This window comes from Garra rufa, chromosome 12 (genome assembly GCF_049309525.1).
Source record: "Garra rufa chromosome 12, GarRuf1.0, whole genome shotgun sequence".
Taxonomy (NCBI): domain Eukaryota; kingdom Metazoa; phylum Chordata; class Actinopteri; order Cypriniformes; family Cyprinidae; genus Garra; species Garra rufa.
Genome location: NC_133372.1, coordinates 29,649,816 through 29,664,584, shown reverse-complemented (window position 1 = coordinate 29,664,584; position 14,769 = coordinate 29,649,816). Strand labels below are relative to the sequence as shown.

At 36.0% G+C, this 14,769-nt stretch overlaps 1 protein-coding gene across 1 annotated transcript in view; it reads left to right on the top strand.

Moving 5' to 3' along the window:
* The window catches only part of nos1apa (nitric oxide synthase 1 (neuronal) adaptor protein a), a 124,962-nt gene that overhangs the window by 73,547 nt on the left and 36,646 nt on the right, over nucleotides 1-14,769 (top strand). The window contains exons 5-7 of the mRNA XM_073851509.1: nucleotides 4,120-4,141; nucleotides 7,203-7,311; nucleotides 12,188-12,329. Of these exons, the coding sequence (XP_073707610.1) occupies nucleotides 4,120-4,141; nucleotides 7,203-7,311; nucleotides 12,188-12,329 (273 nt within the window). The remainder of the gene's footprint in view (nucleotides 1-4,119; nucleotides 4,142-7,202; nucleotides 7,312-12,187; nucleotides 12,330-14,769) is intronic.

The window sequence follows — 14,769 nt, the reverse complement described above, 5'->3', positions numbered from 1 at the left end:
GTAGACCCAACATGCACTTTGTATTTGCAAGAACATTGTGACATTTCATGTAGAGATAGGGTAATAGCAATGTGTACCTTCACGTATTAACTAGAGAAACCCTGAGGGAATTAATCAATTTGGATGCCATGTAATTCAAGCTTTTTAAAATCACAGTACAAAGCGAGTTCGGTCAGCATGTGGCCAAAGGACACCCAGCTTGTTGTTGCGAAGATGAAAAGAAGCTTATGACACTTTCTTCAGTGCTTTCATTTCTGTAGAAAATGCAAATATTGTAAGGCAATCAGAGCCAATAAGCAGGAGAAAGTGCTCAGAAGTGTTTGTTCTTTGCAAAGCCTTTTAGCAACGCAGTTGTTCCTTACATAACCGCTGCTGATGGTAACAGTATAAACGTGCACTTTAAAATCCTGTTTGGCTGTGTCCTCAGCAAATGCAGAATCGCGTGAAAGCCTAATCACAACACATTAATCATCTTCACCCAAATTTGCTGCTTGAACTTGACAACATGCCCATGCAATCCCCTGTCTCATTGGATGAGGCAGCTGACATGTCAGGACAATATTTATTTTTATCTGGCAGACTTGAGACTAGTAAACGATTGGGGGCTATTGGCCCTCTTGAATGGAGGCATTTCGTTTTTAAACGTTTAGTACAATGAATAAAAGTTACATCCTAAATCATTTCCATAAAAATACTTGCGTTTGACTGTAATTTGTGCCTAGAAAAGTGATTACAATGATTTTTGCTCTGCAACAGCCTGCTAAGCCAGGAGCAGCAACCCCAGGAGGCATTTGACAGCTTCTGTGAGTGTGTTTGATTGCAAGCTGAAGAGACTGAATCATGTGTGTATGGGGACTCTCCTAGGATGATGGGATCGGGGCCGTGTCAGCTCCGAAGGTGTGAGAATGCCTGCTGTTGCCCCCCTTCTGAAGAGCAATGGTGACATTTGTGCGTCTTTATTGTCACCCAGAGTATAAACTTGGCACCAGGAGCAGGGAGGACTGGCCTGCTGTTATTAACAAACATATAATAAGAGGCATCAATAATTCAGGTCTCTCATTTTTGCTGTAAAGTGCAGAGGAAATCAGGTCTCATCTATATGGCTTGCCTGTGTAGAAACATATTGAAAAATTCACCAGAGGGGCAAGGGAATTTGGAAGTGATGTAGTTATAGGGTAGATTTGTTACTTCAATATGCCGAATGGACCAATTTTTTTTGAAGAAATTGTCTAGTTTTATGCCTTTATTTTACATTTATTGTACAAAACTTGTTGTAGGTGGTTGTTAGGGCATACCTAGGGTACTCAGTGTGGTTTTTAGGTGATTGCCATGCAATGTTATGGGTAGCTGCAGTGGCGTGAATGGTTTTTGGGGTGTTTCTGTGATTGCTAAGGTGTTTTGGTTGGGTAGTAGGGGGTTTCTAAATCAGTGGTTATCCACCAGTGGCCTGAACCCACTAGAGCACCTAAAATGGCTTACAATTATTTAAAATAAGATGAAAACCATTTCTTATGGCATTGCTTATTTAAATGTTTTCCTCTCTCGTTAACTGCTGTTTTTATTTAGGAATCAGAATTTGCACGCTTTTGAAAGTCTAGATATATATGAGGGAACTTTTACGTGTGATTTATAGACCTGGACAAGTAATTTTCTTTAATGAATATTTAGTTGGGTAGGTTGGGAGTGAATTAAAAAAACTAGAAAAGTCTAAAAAAAAAAAAAAAGTAAAAAAATAAACTAAAACTAGAAAAGTCATGTTGGAAATTAGAAAATCCAAAACTTCTGGAATTATCTAATTTAAAGTTTAATTTATAAATGCAGTTCAAAATTTTGGAATCAGTACGAATTCTGCTCATCAAGACTATAAAAATATAGAAAAAGACAGTAATATTCTGAAATATTATAGTGTTTTTTATTTAAAATATTTTATGCTGATTTATTACCAATGTTGAAAACTGCTGCTTAGTAATTTTTTTATTTTTGTTTACCTACAGTATGATACTTTTTTTCAGGATGATGAATAAAATGTTAAAAAAGAACATCATTTGTTTAAAATAGAAGTCTTTTGTAATAATATACACTACTTTTCAAAGTTTGGGATCAGTGTTTATTTTTTATTTTTTTGAAAGAAATAAAAAAAAAATTACAGCAAAGACTTGTATTGTTAGAAAACATTCAAATTTTAAATGCTGTTCATTTTAACTTTTATTCATTAAAGAATCCTGAAAAAAAGTATCAAGTTTCCAAAAAATAAACGCACAACTGTTTCCAACATTGATAATAAATTAGCAATTTAGAAGGATTTCTGAATGATCATGTGACACTGAAGACTGGAAAAAAAAAAAGCAGATAAAAATTCAACTTTGCATCACAGGAATAAATGATATTTTAAAATATATTAAAATAGAAAACCATCATTTTAAATTATAATATTTCACAATATTACAGTTTTTTTCTATATTATTTGATCAAGTAAATACAACCTTAATTAAAATCCTTGAAGAGACTTTGAGGTATTCATGTCTATAACATAAACGGTGCAAGACGAGATATGTGCCACAGTTTAATACTAAGAGTTACTGAAAGTATGAATAATATTAAAGAATAACCTGCCTTAGTGAGGAAAAAAAAAAGTGTTAAGAAATATACAAATGTGCCATGTCCTGCATATGACATACAGTATATTAGAAACCTTGAAAAACACATTTTTAGCTAAGCCCGGCATCCCTAAAATCATCACTATTGATTTTTCATTAAATCAGGATGAATGTTTTGAGATCTTAATGCTAATATATTATCACTTTAGCCTTTTCCGTCTATGTTATTCTGCCTAGAATATAGAAATAGCATTACTTAGTCATTGGCGTCTTATATATCTCAGAAATAAGTAAAGTAGCACTTTGCCTTTGTACTTTGTATATTCTTAATCAGACATTTCTCTAGCAAAGCAACCAGTTAACCAGCTAAATAAGTCTACGTAATGGTTGTGGAGTAAAATCACTCTCTTTCTATTATGATGGGCAAAGTGGTGTGCATTACATGTACTCAGCAGATATTTCAGCTCCTCATTTTGCTTTCAGACTTGATGAATTAAAGTGGCGGGAGAAAAAAGCTCTTAAACAGCTTGTGTCATCTGTGCAAATCGCTGATGCGGCACGTCTCCCTGAAGTGTCAACAGCAACGAGGAGAATTCAATTAATGAGTGGGGTTTCTCTTCACCCTTCTGTCTAGCACTCTGTATCAGAATGTACCCCTGAGCGGACTGGTTTTAGGTACATCTTCCTTGCAGGGTGTATTCGATCTTTTTAGCATCACTGCAATCTTGTATCGGCAAGCTCTGACATGTAACATGCTGGGATTCTCAGTTGTGTGAATGTTGGATGCATATCAAGCCTGCACTGGTCCAAATGAAGACCACAGCAATCGTAAATATTTCCCAAGATAATAAAACAACAGCAGGATGTTTGTGAGCTTTAAAAAGAGATTTGCTCACTTTCAGGCTTGTTTTGTCAGAAAAGGTCAACCTGCTCTTGTTCTTCAGTGGTGAGATCAATGTAGTATTTGATTTCTAATGTCTCAAATAATTAGAGGTATTTGATGTAAATCATGACTGATATATTCACAGATAATTGGGAGAAGCATGTTGATCTCAGTGACGATGATGTTATTACAACCGATAATTGTAATCAATAATGTATTAAACCATTTTTTTCTCTCTGTGTGACACTGTTTGTTTGTTTTTTTTCTTGGCTAAGTTAGCATGCAATTGTTACTCTGTTTTTGGGTTCATTTTAATTGGGATCATCTACTATCAAAACAATGTGCAGTTTTCTACTTATTTTTTATTAAGTAAAATGGCAAACGCTTGCTTTTCATATTTGGAGCTGTTTTTAACAATGATCTGTTTGCAGAACTATGTACACAACCATCTGGTGAATGTTTTTGGACATTGTGTCACACAGCTGTGGTTTTTAAGACAACATAGGCTGATTGGAAATACATGCCTCTATATGCATTTCTGCTAAACTAAAAAAACATACCTATATGTATGAATCACTGCAGTTTCCCGTTGCATTGAACAACAGAGGCGGTAAAACCTCGACAACTTTTATTTCTATTTCACACAAAGTATGATTTACAGGTATAGTTTTGATTACTAAAGCCTAATTTTCACACAGCTACTTTCAGAATATTATATTAGGACTTCAAAACCATTTGAACATCCTGTGCGATTTGAAAACTGATACTTTTGAATGTTGTCATCACATATACTGCTTCATATGAATGAGTTTTCTAATTCAGTAGGTTTGCTCGGTAGCTCACCTGATACAGCATTGCACTTGCTCTGGCTTGAACCCTGTGAAACTACTGTTCAAAAAATGACTCAAATCCACATCAGGAAGTTAAAATAGCATGGCTGCATCATCAAATGAATTTTTATATAGCACTTTTGCATTTGTTAACACTATCGGTAACGTTTAAGTTTGGGTTTGGTGTAGGCGATATTTACAAAATGATAGAGCATTTTATTAGAGCAGCATAGAAAATTAGAATTCTGAACAGCCGCAGTGCGTACCTCAAGCAGCGTAATAAGGGTGTGTTCACACTTGTCATGTTTGGTTCGATTAAAACAAACCCTGGTGCGATTGCTCTGTTAGTGCGGTTCATTTGAGTAAGTGTGAACGCTGCCATCCAAACCCCGGTGCACACCAAACAAGCGGACTGAGACTGTTAAAAAGATATGTCTCTGTCCGCTTCCAAACAAAATCTGGTGCGGTTTGAATTAAATATGAACGCAACACAGACCAAATACTTCTAAACTAACCAAAAACAGGAAGTAACAGAAGATGCGACGTGACTTCGAATGGAACAAGTAGTGTATCCCAAACAAAATGAGCAGAGGGCAAACGTAGAACAACGAGGAGGTAAACACCTTTTCCTTTTGAGTTTTCAGTGAGTTCCGTCAAGAAATCAGCCCGACCAATCAGGTTGTGAATGTATCACTATGCCTTAAGGTTTGGTATCTTTAGGTTTTGCTGTCAAAAATGGCAGTGTGAACGCTAAGCGAACCAGGACCAAATGTATAATTTTCCTTTTTGGTCCAGATCAAATATACCAAACAAACCGAACTACAAGTGTGAACACACCCTAAACATAATAAAAACGTGCCATGGTCACATACTGAAAGTGTGTTGAAACTGCTGCGAAATGTGCAGAAAGATACGTAATTACGGTATTGCAGAAATGTGTATAGAATTGTATGTCTTTTCTGTTCAGTTCAGTTGATCGAAATATCATGGCTGTTTAAATGTCAGCCTCACTTGTTGTGTTCCATTTATTGTTGTTATTGATTTAAAGGTGCTATGCTAATTGAAGTAAAATTCATAATTTATAAAATTATAATGACCACACTAAACTAGGTATTTATAAAATGCTGTCTATTAAAGGGATAGTTCACCCAAAAATTACAATTCTGTCATTAACTACCCTCATGTCGTTCCAAACCTGTAAGGCCTTCGTTCTACTTTAGAATACAAATTGAGATATTTTTAATTAAATCAGAAAGCTTTCAAGGCCCAGAAAGGTAGTATCGACACTGGTCATAGACTAATGGTACTCGGATAAACGCAAAATAAAAGAAATTGTTGAATAAAGTCGTTTTTATTTTCTGTGTTCCAAAATAAACTAACACTGCAAAAAAGCTTTTCTTACTTAGATTTTTTGTCTTGTTTCCAGCCAAAATATCAAAAAAAAAAAAAAAATCTTAAATCAAGAAGGATTTTCTAGACGAGTAAAAATTATTGTCTTGTTTTCAGAAAAAAAAACAAGTCAAAATTAAGCATGTTTTTGCTTGAAACAAGCAAAGTAATCTTCCAATAAACTTCTTACCCCATTCCATATTATTTTGCTTATTCTAAGCAAAACTCACATAATTTTGACTTTTTTTTCTGAAAACAAGAACATTTTTACTTGTCTAGAAAATCCTACTTGATTTAAAATTTTTTAGATATTTTGGCTGGAAACAAGACAAAAAAATCTATACACAAAAGGTATTTTTTGCAGTGAAGGTCTTATGGAAGGTCTTATTACAGAATTTTAATTTGTGGATGAACTATCCCTTTAAGAACTGCAGTGTATATACAGAAGGGTGCACATTGTTTTCAAATGCAACATCTGTCTAGCTGCTCTACAGATTTTGTACAAAACAAGCCACATGGCTTTCCAATCTGTGTGATGATTTTGCAGCTTCACATAACTCACATTCCCAGCTCTAATTGTTTGGGTAGTTATGACTGCATAAATGATTCTTTGCAATTAGAGAGAATGAAGAGTCTCTGGGGACTATTATGTTTCTTTCATATCCGCAGTGTGGTGATTTGAATGCCGATTTAGGAATTTCTGCTTCCTGCTGCCAGATATTCACTGTCTAACAAACCCACCGAAACAATTGAAGATTTTTTTTTGCTTTTTTCTTTGTCTGTCAAGGTTTAGTAAATAGCAAAATACAAAGTACCCAGCCAAGCCGGCATGCGCCAAACCAGCTTGCTTTTTCTTGGTGAATGTGTCATGTTGTCTAGCAATCTAGCTATTTGTCCATCGTTTCCTTGGCAGATTTACATTTGAGGTTCTCTGTGGATGTGCATGAAAGAAGTTGGAATTGACATCTATGCATTTTATTCATCTTATTCAACGAGTTTTGTGCTCAGGATTTTCCTCGGTGCCTTGTGACAGCTGCAATGTCATTGTGCGAAGCTCTGAAGAAAATCCTCTACTCTTTTGTAAAGGAAATTGATCTGGATTTGCATGGTGTCAATTATTTATCTTTTGGTTTATGTAGGGCTTTACACTCTGATCTGCATTGCTACTTGTTCTTTGCTACAATTCCTGTTTGCTGTGATGATTGAACATGCTTCATTGACACTTCAAGCACCATTTTTGTTTAGATGCCCAACAAAAATACACAGCCGAAGGTCATTTCTAAACATACTTTCCACACAACATTAATGGATTCCTGATAAAAGGGTGTACTGTGGTGATTTCAGACCAAAACATAAGGAAATCCAAGAATAAAAGCTTTTAACTGTACCAGAAATGTTCCTGTAAATACTTTTTCTCCTTTTTACTTCAACTGAATTAACTGTTCTTGCCAGTACCGCACATGTTAGATTATAATTTTTTTTTTTTTTTTTTTTTTTACACAGGATATTTTACGTGTCACATGACTCCCAAGATCTGAAGATCTTCAGTTACATAGCAAGAGATGGACAGAGCAACGTGTTTCGATGTAATGTCTTCAAATCAAAGAAAAAGGTAGGCATCTCTTGAATGTGTCTTCTATTCAGGACATTGAGTGCTGATGGTTTTCCTTGGACAATAGAATCCTGTCATTGAAGCTCCAAGCGAATGAAGTCCTACTGGCAGTTCCTTGCCTCTTCAGCACACTTCTTTCATTTTACTTCAGGGCATATAGTTGAAAAAAAAAAACACACATCAGAAAAAAAGGGAACAGCAACCCTTGGCCATGAAACTGAAGTGCACTTTTCAGAATGGCTATATTTTTCTTCTCAGTCGGTCTAGCATGCAGAGCGGTTCAATGATTCAGCAGCGGCACATGTAGATGATATACTGACAGGGCTTGCTTTTAGTTCTTAAAGCTGTCGAATTCTGATCCCTTTCATGCGTCTGCACCGGATTTGAATCAGAGGCGAATTTGAAAGCTAAATAACTGTTTAAAGACGCCCACCACCTCTGAGGCGGATTTGACATCTGAATCTTGTTTTTCTCTGCTTGGCTGGTTTAAATATTTATTTTTAATATTGGCAATTAATCTACAATGTCACGAGAATCAAAATAAGACTTTGCAGAGGGAAAATAAGTATTTGTCTCTGCAGAACTGGTGCCTACACAGTCTATAAATATAGAGAGGATTTTTTTGCTAGGCGAGAGTTGTCACTATGACACATCACATTATCACAGGAGTTTGTATACACACTCTACGAGTGCTAAGGGCTTGAGAACACAGTGTACAAGAAGTGTATGCGAAAATACAAAACGTCAAATATAATGGGCATAGGCATATGTGTACTGTTTTGGACAAATATGCAGTATGACTGCATTATCTCTCAATCAAAGAAAATATCCTGTTAAATTTAGAGTAAAAAATGCTTAATTAGGAGTTTAAGGCAAAAGTCGTAGTTAATGGTTTGTTAATGGCAAATATTGGACCTTAAAATGAATTGCGACCACAAACATTTTTTCAAGTGTGCCATAAAGTTTAGACCTAAATGCAAATTAACATCATTTTATCCAATGAAACTATTCTGTGTATTGTTTGTTTTGTAAGTCCTTTCACATAAAAGGCTGAGAGACATAAAAGACACTAATCTGAATACAACTTTCTAGTCATCTAAAACCTAACTTTGTTTTGTTTCATGCCTCGTTCTTTTTTGGATGTGAAATTGCAAATAGCATACAAAATGAGCACACTGTAATGAGATTGCCACAGTATTAAAAACAATGTAGCGGAGAAAACATTTGTTATGAAAGCCTGACACATAGATTCAAAATAACTTATGTTTCTTTCATCATAAAGAATGTGACACGTTGATGGTTATAGATTATACAGCAGAAGTTTGCCCATGCCGAAAGGGAATCAAGAAGAAAAGTATTCTTTAATTTAACAAAGATTCTTTAGAAAGAATTCGCTCATTGGAGTTGAAAGCACTGTCTAGCCCATTTCGCCCCGGCATCGCTGTTCATTACAGACCGAGCCATTCAGAGCAGCTCTGGGTAATTGTACATCAACTGCTCAAGTGTGCTCTCAATAAACTGGGAATAGATCTGCAGTAAAAATTTCACCTTTTGCTGTCTACAGACTCAATAGTTTAAGCTGAAATAATGTTTCCATCGTCTGTCAAAATACTAACAGATCTTCAGAATTTCATGGAATAGGTCTTTTTTGTAGTCTTATGGAGTCTGCAGAATGATTGTTGCATCCAGTGTTAAAATATAACTTGAATGGTATTTTAACACTTAATGGATTGTCACAACTAACAGTTGCATTAAATGGGTCATCGAATGCAAAACTTACTTTTACATGTTGTTTGAACATTAATGTGTGTTGGCAGTTTGTGTATAGCTGATTGACATGAGCGGCTTAACTTAGACCCGCCCTCACCGAGCTGAAACAGTCCGACTCCGATCGCCATTGTGTCGACTCAGGTGCAGGGGAAGACAAGAATGTCTTAGATTGAGTGATTGAGGTGTTCTGTTGTTGGATGTAATAATGAACATAGCAGTCGTCATTTACTCCTGATATCTGAGCCGCTGAACATGCAGAGGATTAACTTTACTTACGTTTTTGAAAGGAAAGCGCCAATCTGATCCACATATGCCTCCATGTTTGTGCGAATCATTTGTGATGCAGCTTCACCCACAGCAGAAGTGAGTATAAGGGTTTTTATGCATCTTTGCAAATGGCCTTTCTTAATAATGTGCTAGTTAGCAAGTTTCACAGCTAAAGTAAACATTACGGCTCGACATCCCATGGCAGAGAGAGCGGGGCGAGCAGAGCTCATTAGCATTTAAAAGAACATGCAACAGAATATCTCGGTCTAAAAAGAGTGTTTTTTACACTACCATTGAGAAATTTTAACCAAAGTATGTTCTAGACTTCTCATTAAGACCCTAAAGAATCATATCAACTTGTGGCAAATGGGCATCCGATGACCCCTTTAAGAGCCAGGGGGTGAAAACTTTTGAAATTTGAAGATTAGGGTAAATGTGACTTATTTTGTCTTCTGAGAAACATTTAAGTATCTTCTGTAGCCTCTGAAGGGCAGTAATAAATAAAAAATATGACATTTAAGCAAAATAAGAAAAATGTTCACATCTTCATTCTTTTCAAAAGTTTACACGTCTGGCTCTTAATGCATGGGTTTTCCTTCTGAAGCATTAGTGAGCATTTGAACCTTCTGTTATAGTTGCGTATGAGTCCCTCAGTTGTCCTCAGTGTGGAAAGATGGATCTCAACATCATACAGTCATTGTTGGAAATGGTTCAACTACACAGAAATGCTGAAAAACCAAAGAATTTGTGGGACCTGAAGGATTTTTTTTAAAGAACAGCGGGCAGTTTAAATGTTCAGGACAAACCAGGAACTCATTAACAACTCTCACTATATGAAAAGAAAAACACAGCTGTGGATCTTTCTGTTAACAACAGTATTAAGAATCAAGCATATGTAAACTTTTGAACGGGGTAATTTTTTATAAATTCAACTGTTGTTTTCTTTTGTGGGCTATATGTAAATGTTTTATGTGAAATATCTTATTCAGGTCAGTACTATATAAAAACGTGTTTTGTTTGATCCCTCTTATTTTGGTTAAAATTATTAACATTTTGCAGATTCTGCAAGGTGTATGTAAACTTTTGACTTCAATTGTACATAGAGTTGCGCTCAAAATAGAGACTTAATCCATGGAAAATTGAACGTTAGTTAAAAAATTCCATCAGTTTCCAATTAAATTTCTTTTCATACCTCTTTTATGATGTTCCTGCGTTGCTTTTGTGACAAACTGTAAAAAAACATCTAAGGCTCAAAGCTTTAGAGCATTAAGTTTTAATATCAGATTTAAATTTGAAATTCCTCATGTTCCTTTTGATTGTCTGCTGACATGGTTGGCAGCATTCCTGTTTTCCGCATTTGCTGGCTAAAAGCATACCATCTGAAATTAAAAGTGTGGGAAGGGAATCAAAAGCTGTCGTGATTAATCAAATAACCAGGTATGAGTCATATCAAAGAATTTCTCTCTTGTTTGAGTCCTTTTGTTTTTGTTCCCTGACTGAATTTGAGACTTCAGAGCTGGCATCTTTTTACCCTGTTAATGACCTTGGTTTGTGTCAGATTTTGACTTGTTCTTTCAGTTGCTAAAAAGTTCCAACATTGCAAGCCATCCAAAAAGTGTAAATCCAATCCAACCATTTTAATGTCTAATAAAAGTCATTGTATTATTAATTCTGTATGATAAATATTAGCATCTTTAGTTAGGGTGACCATACGTCCTCTTTTACCCGGACATGTCCTCCTTTTTGGCTATAAAATTATGTCCGGGGGGATTTTGTAAAATATCATAAAATGTCCGGGTTTTTTACCTCATTTCACTGACCGTCATTAATTCAACACTTTAAATGCAGCCACTGCCCACCGGCATTATTCTGAGGTACCTGTCTGATGACGTGAAAGACCCAATTGTCAAAACAAAACAAACGAGGAGCTGCGCTGCAAGAGCTGTGTGTCACTAACATGCCGAAACGCAAATGTAGTTTCACATAGGGGTGGGCGGATCAATCCAAATATCGATAGTATCGATACTAACTTTGGTATTGGTATCGGATCGATGCTAGCCTGCTGAGATCGATACTTTAACTTATTTTTTTCTTCTCTGCACTTAGTGCATTGCTTAATACATTTAACAAAGCGTAGACGTAATTATAAAATTACGTCCACATTCCTCAATTCTGATTGGTCAGCAGCTGTGTCGTATTCATGATACGGCACTGCTATGACCGCTTCACTCAACGGTTTTGTGTATCATTGAACCCCCTTTTTAACCACCCTTAGCAACGTAAACACAGCTGCAGCAGTTAGGGACTACTTTTACAGCGGAAGGCAGTTAATGATTTTACTTTATGAAAACATACAACTTAATATATATAAATTAATATATATTTTTGATTTTAATATTTTTATTGTGTGGTAACCACTTCGCGTCGTGCCTATCAACGCCCTTCAGCCGTGATTTATTCACGATACAGCACGGCCTCTCGTACCTTATTGCTTAAATATGCCGCTCTTTTCACATTTCGTATGCAAACATTGTTGCTGCTCCCCTGCTTTGCTGTTTTGTTGTTATGCCATCACATGACTCCAAGTGTAAGCGGATACTTTTGGCTAAAGGGAGATATGGAATGGTACAAATTTAGTAGAGACGTTTTGAACTTACTATTTGAACGCATAAGTTTACTGGATCCTTATACTGAAAAGTATGGGGGGGGTCCTCTTTTTGGATTCTCAGAATATGGTCACCCTATCTTTAGTTATGACTATCAGAATTTTTGTTTTCACCATAGACTTTGCTTTCAGTGCATTAATAACACTAAGCTCTCTTTTATCTTTTCTCTACAGAGTCAAGCTATGCGGATAGTGCGGACAGTGGGTCAGGCTTTTGAGGTCTGTCATAAACTTAGCCTTCAGCACACCCAGCAAAACGCAGACGGCCAGGAAGATGGTGACACTGACAAAACATGCACAGATTCGGGAGTAACAGGTACTGTTATGAACAGTATCCTCTTTTCTTTCCTCTTCTTTTTCATACTTGAAGTAAATTTTTCCTCTAACTCTCTCTAATTGATTGTCTGTTTGAGCTCCTTGAACTTGATGTGATGAAATTACAGATGAGTGATGGTCTTGCTGATCTCTGACACACTTTGATTTAGCAGTGTAGTTGTTCTAGGTATTTTGGTGCAATCTAGCGCAGTGCGTTAGATGAAGTCTTTGTGTGCCGGGCTTTGATAGGCAGCATGGAACAGCACCAATGATTGCTTGTGTCTGAGGGGCAGAGCTCATGGTGCATGGGCCAAGGGTTCAGGCGGATCATCCTCCCACAGCTCCCTTTGGACAGGTTTTCTTTTCAAATGCAAATGAGCTCTCATTCACCCACGCGCTGCATCTAATCCGCATAGGATTCCCCAGCACCAACACACCGCAATGTCACATGGATGGAACTCACTATGTTTAACAGCTACACTGCTGTCCTAGTGGTGGGACAGGGAGACCTTAATAACCCCTTTCCATAGGGTGTAAGCAAATGGGTCTTAGAGCTGACACTTCAGAGCCCAACAACCGCATAATCGCTTAAAGGGATAGTTCACTCAAAAATGAAAATTCTGTCATTAATTACTCACGTCGTTCTAAACCCGTAAGACCTTTGTTCATCTTTGGAATGCAAATTAAGATATTTTTTCATGAAATCTGACAGCTTTCTGACCCTGCATAGATAGCAACGCAACTGACACGTTCAAGGCCCAGAAAGGTAATGAGGATATTTTTAAAATAGGCCAATGTGAACCTGCTGTGAAGACTGACACGGAAGAGAAGAAAATTGATGAATAAAGTCATAATTTTTTTCTTATCACGCAAAACATATTCTTGTACCTTCAAAAAATAAAAGTCGAACCACTGATGTCACATGGACTATTTTAATGATGTCCTTACTACCTTTCTGGGCCTTGAATGTGTCAGTTGCGTTGCTGTCTATGCAGGGTCAGAAAGCTCTCAGATTTCATCAAAAATATCTTAATTTGTGTTCTGAAAATGAGCAAAGGTTTTACAGGTTTGGAACAACATGATAATTCAGGGTAATTGATGACATTGTCATTTTTGGGTCAACTATCTCCTTAAATTACTACAGATAAGTATTGTCCATCACAGAATACAGTGAAACCAAAAATTTTCAGACACCAGATATAATTTTTGATATTTTTTTACAAGTAGGATGCAGGACACTATACTGCCCTACAAAGGCTAAGTGCAGTAACTACGCCAACACTGAAACCAGCCTGTCAAACATGCTGCTTGTAGATGAATGGTAATGCATTCACGTAATGCCTTCTCAGGAAGAAATTTTTTATAGATAAAAACCATGACAACTGATGTGACCTTTGACCACCAAAATGCAGATACTGCACTCTGCCTTTGGATGACCTGAAAAAACTAAAACACTATTGCAAAAGCAAAGTGCAGTATCTATAAACTAAAAGTGTTCATCCAACTTTCTTGTTGTGCTTCTTGCTACATGTTGATTGTTTTTAATAACTTTAATAGTTTTATTGATGTTTGCATGCCGTGAATGTTACAGTTGCTTATTAGTAAGCCTCAATATTAAGAGTCATCTGCTCCTTTCACAACAGAGAGTGTTTTGCTCATTTTATTTAAAAAGTAATTCATTACAGACCTGAAATCATTATTCTTGAATATGACAGGACACAAATTAAACTGCCCAGTTCTAGTAAATTTACTGATTATGCAAAAAAATCCATCATCATAAAAACAGGTGTATCAGTCTTTTAATTAGGTTGCCATTTTAAGGCTGACTCATTCTATATAAATTCTGTTTTAATCGTTTGATCTAACATGGTTTGCAAATTGTGGATTGCAAACACAGGCAAATTGACAGCTATTTCAATACCGTTGATGTTGGGGGTGCTAGTCCGGTTGTCACTTTGCTGAGGAGGCATAGCTAACTTAGTAGGGCTGTGCAATATGGACAAAATAATCATATTGCGATTTTTTTGAACGAATATTGCGATTGCGATTTTATTTGCGATTTTTTTTTTTTTTTTAGTTTTTTTTTGCTTTTTCAAACAAGCTACATACATACATTCTAAATGTATTCAGTGCACAATAAGTGCATAACAAAACATTTCACAATGAAATAACATAGTATTAAGTTTAATAAACAAAACTGTAGTAAAAATGTCTTTAAAACAGACAACATAAAATAAATTAGCCATGTTACTTTTTTCCCGGTACTTTAGCCTACTTTGTGTAATAACGAAAACATTCATTTCAGTGGAAAAATAAGTCCAAAACTCTCTATTTTAACATTTTGAGGGCTCTACAATCTTTTGCTTTTTTTTTTTTAGAAATTCTTATGTGTTTTAATTTTTCTGATAATCAAAAAGCAAAAACATTTATTTATTTTTAAT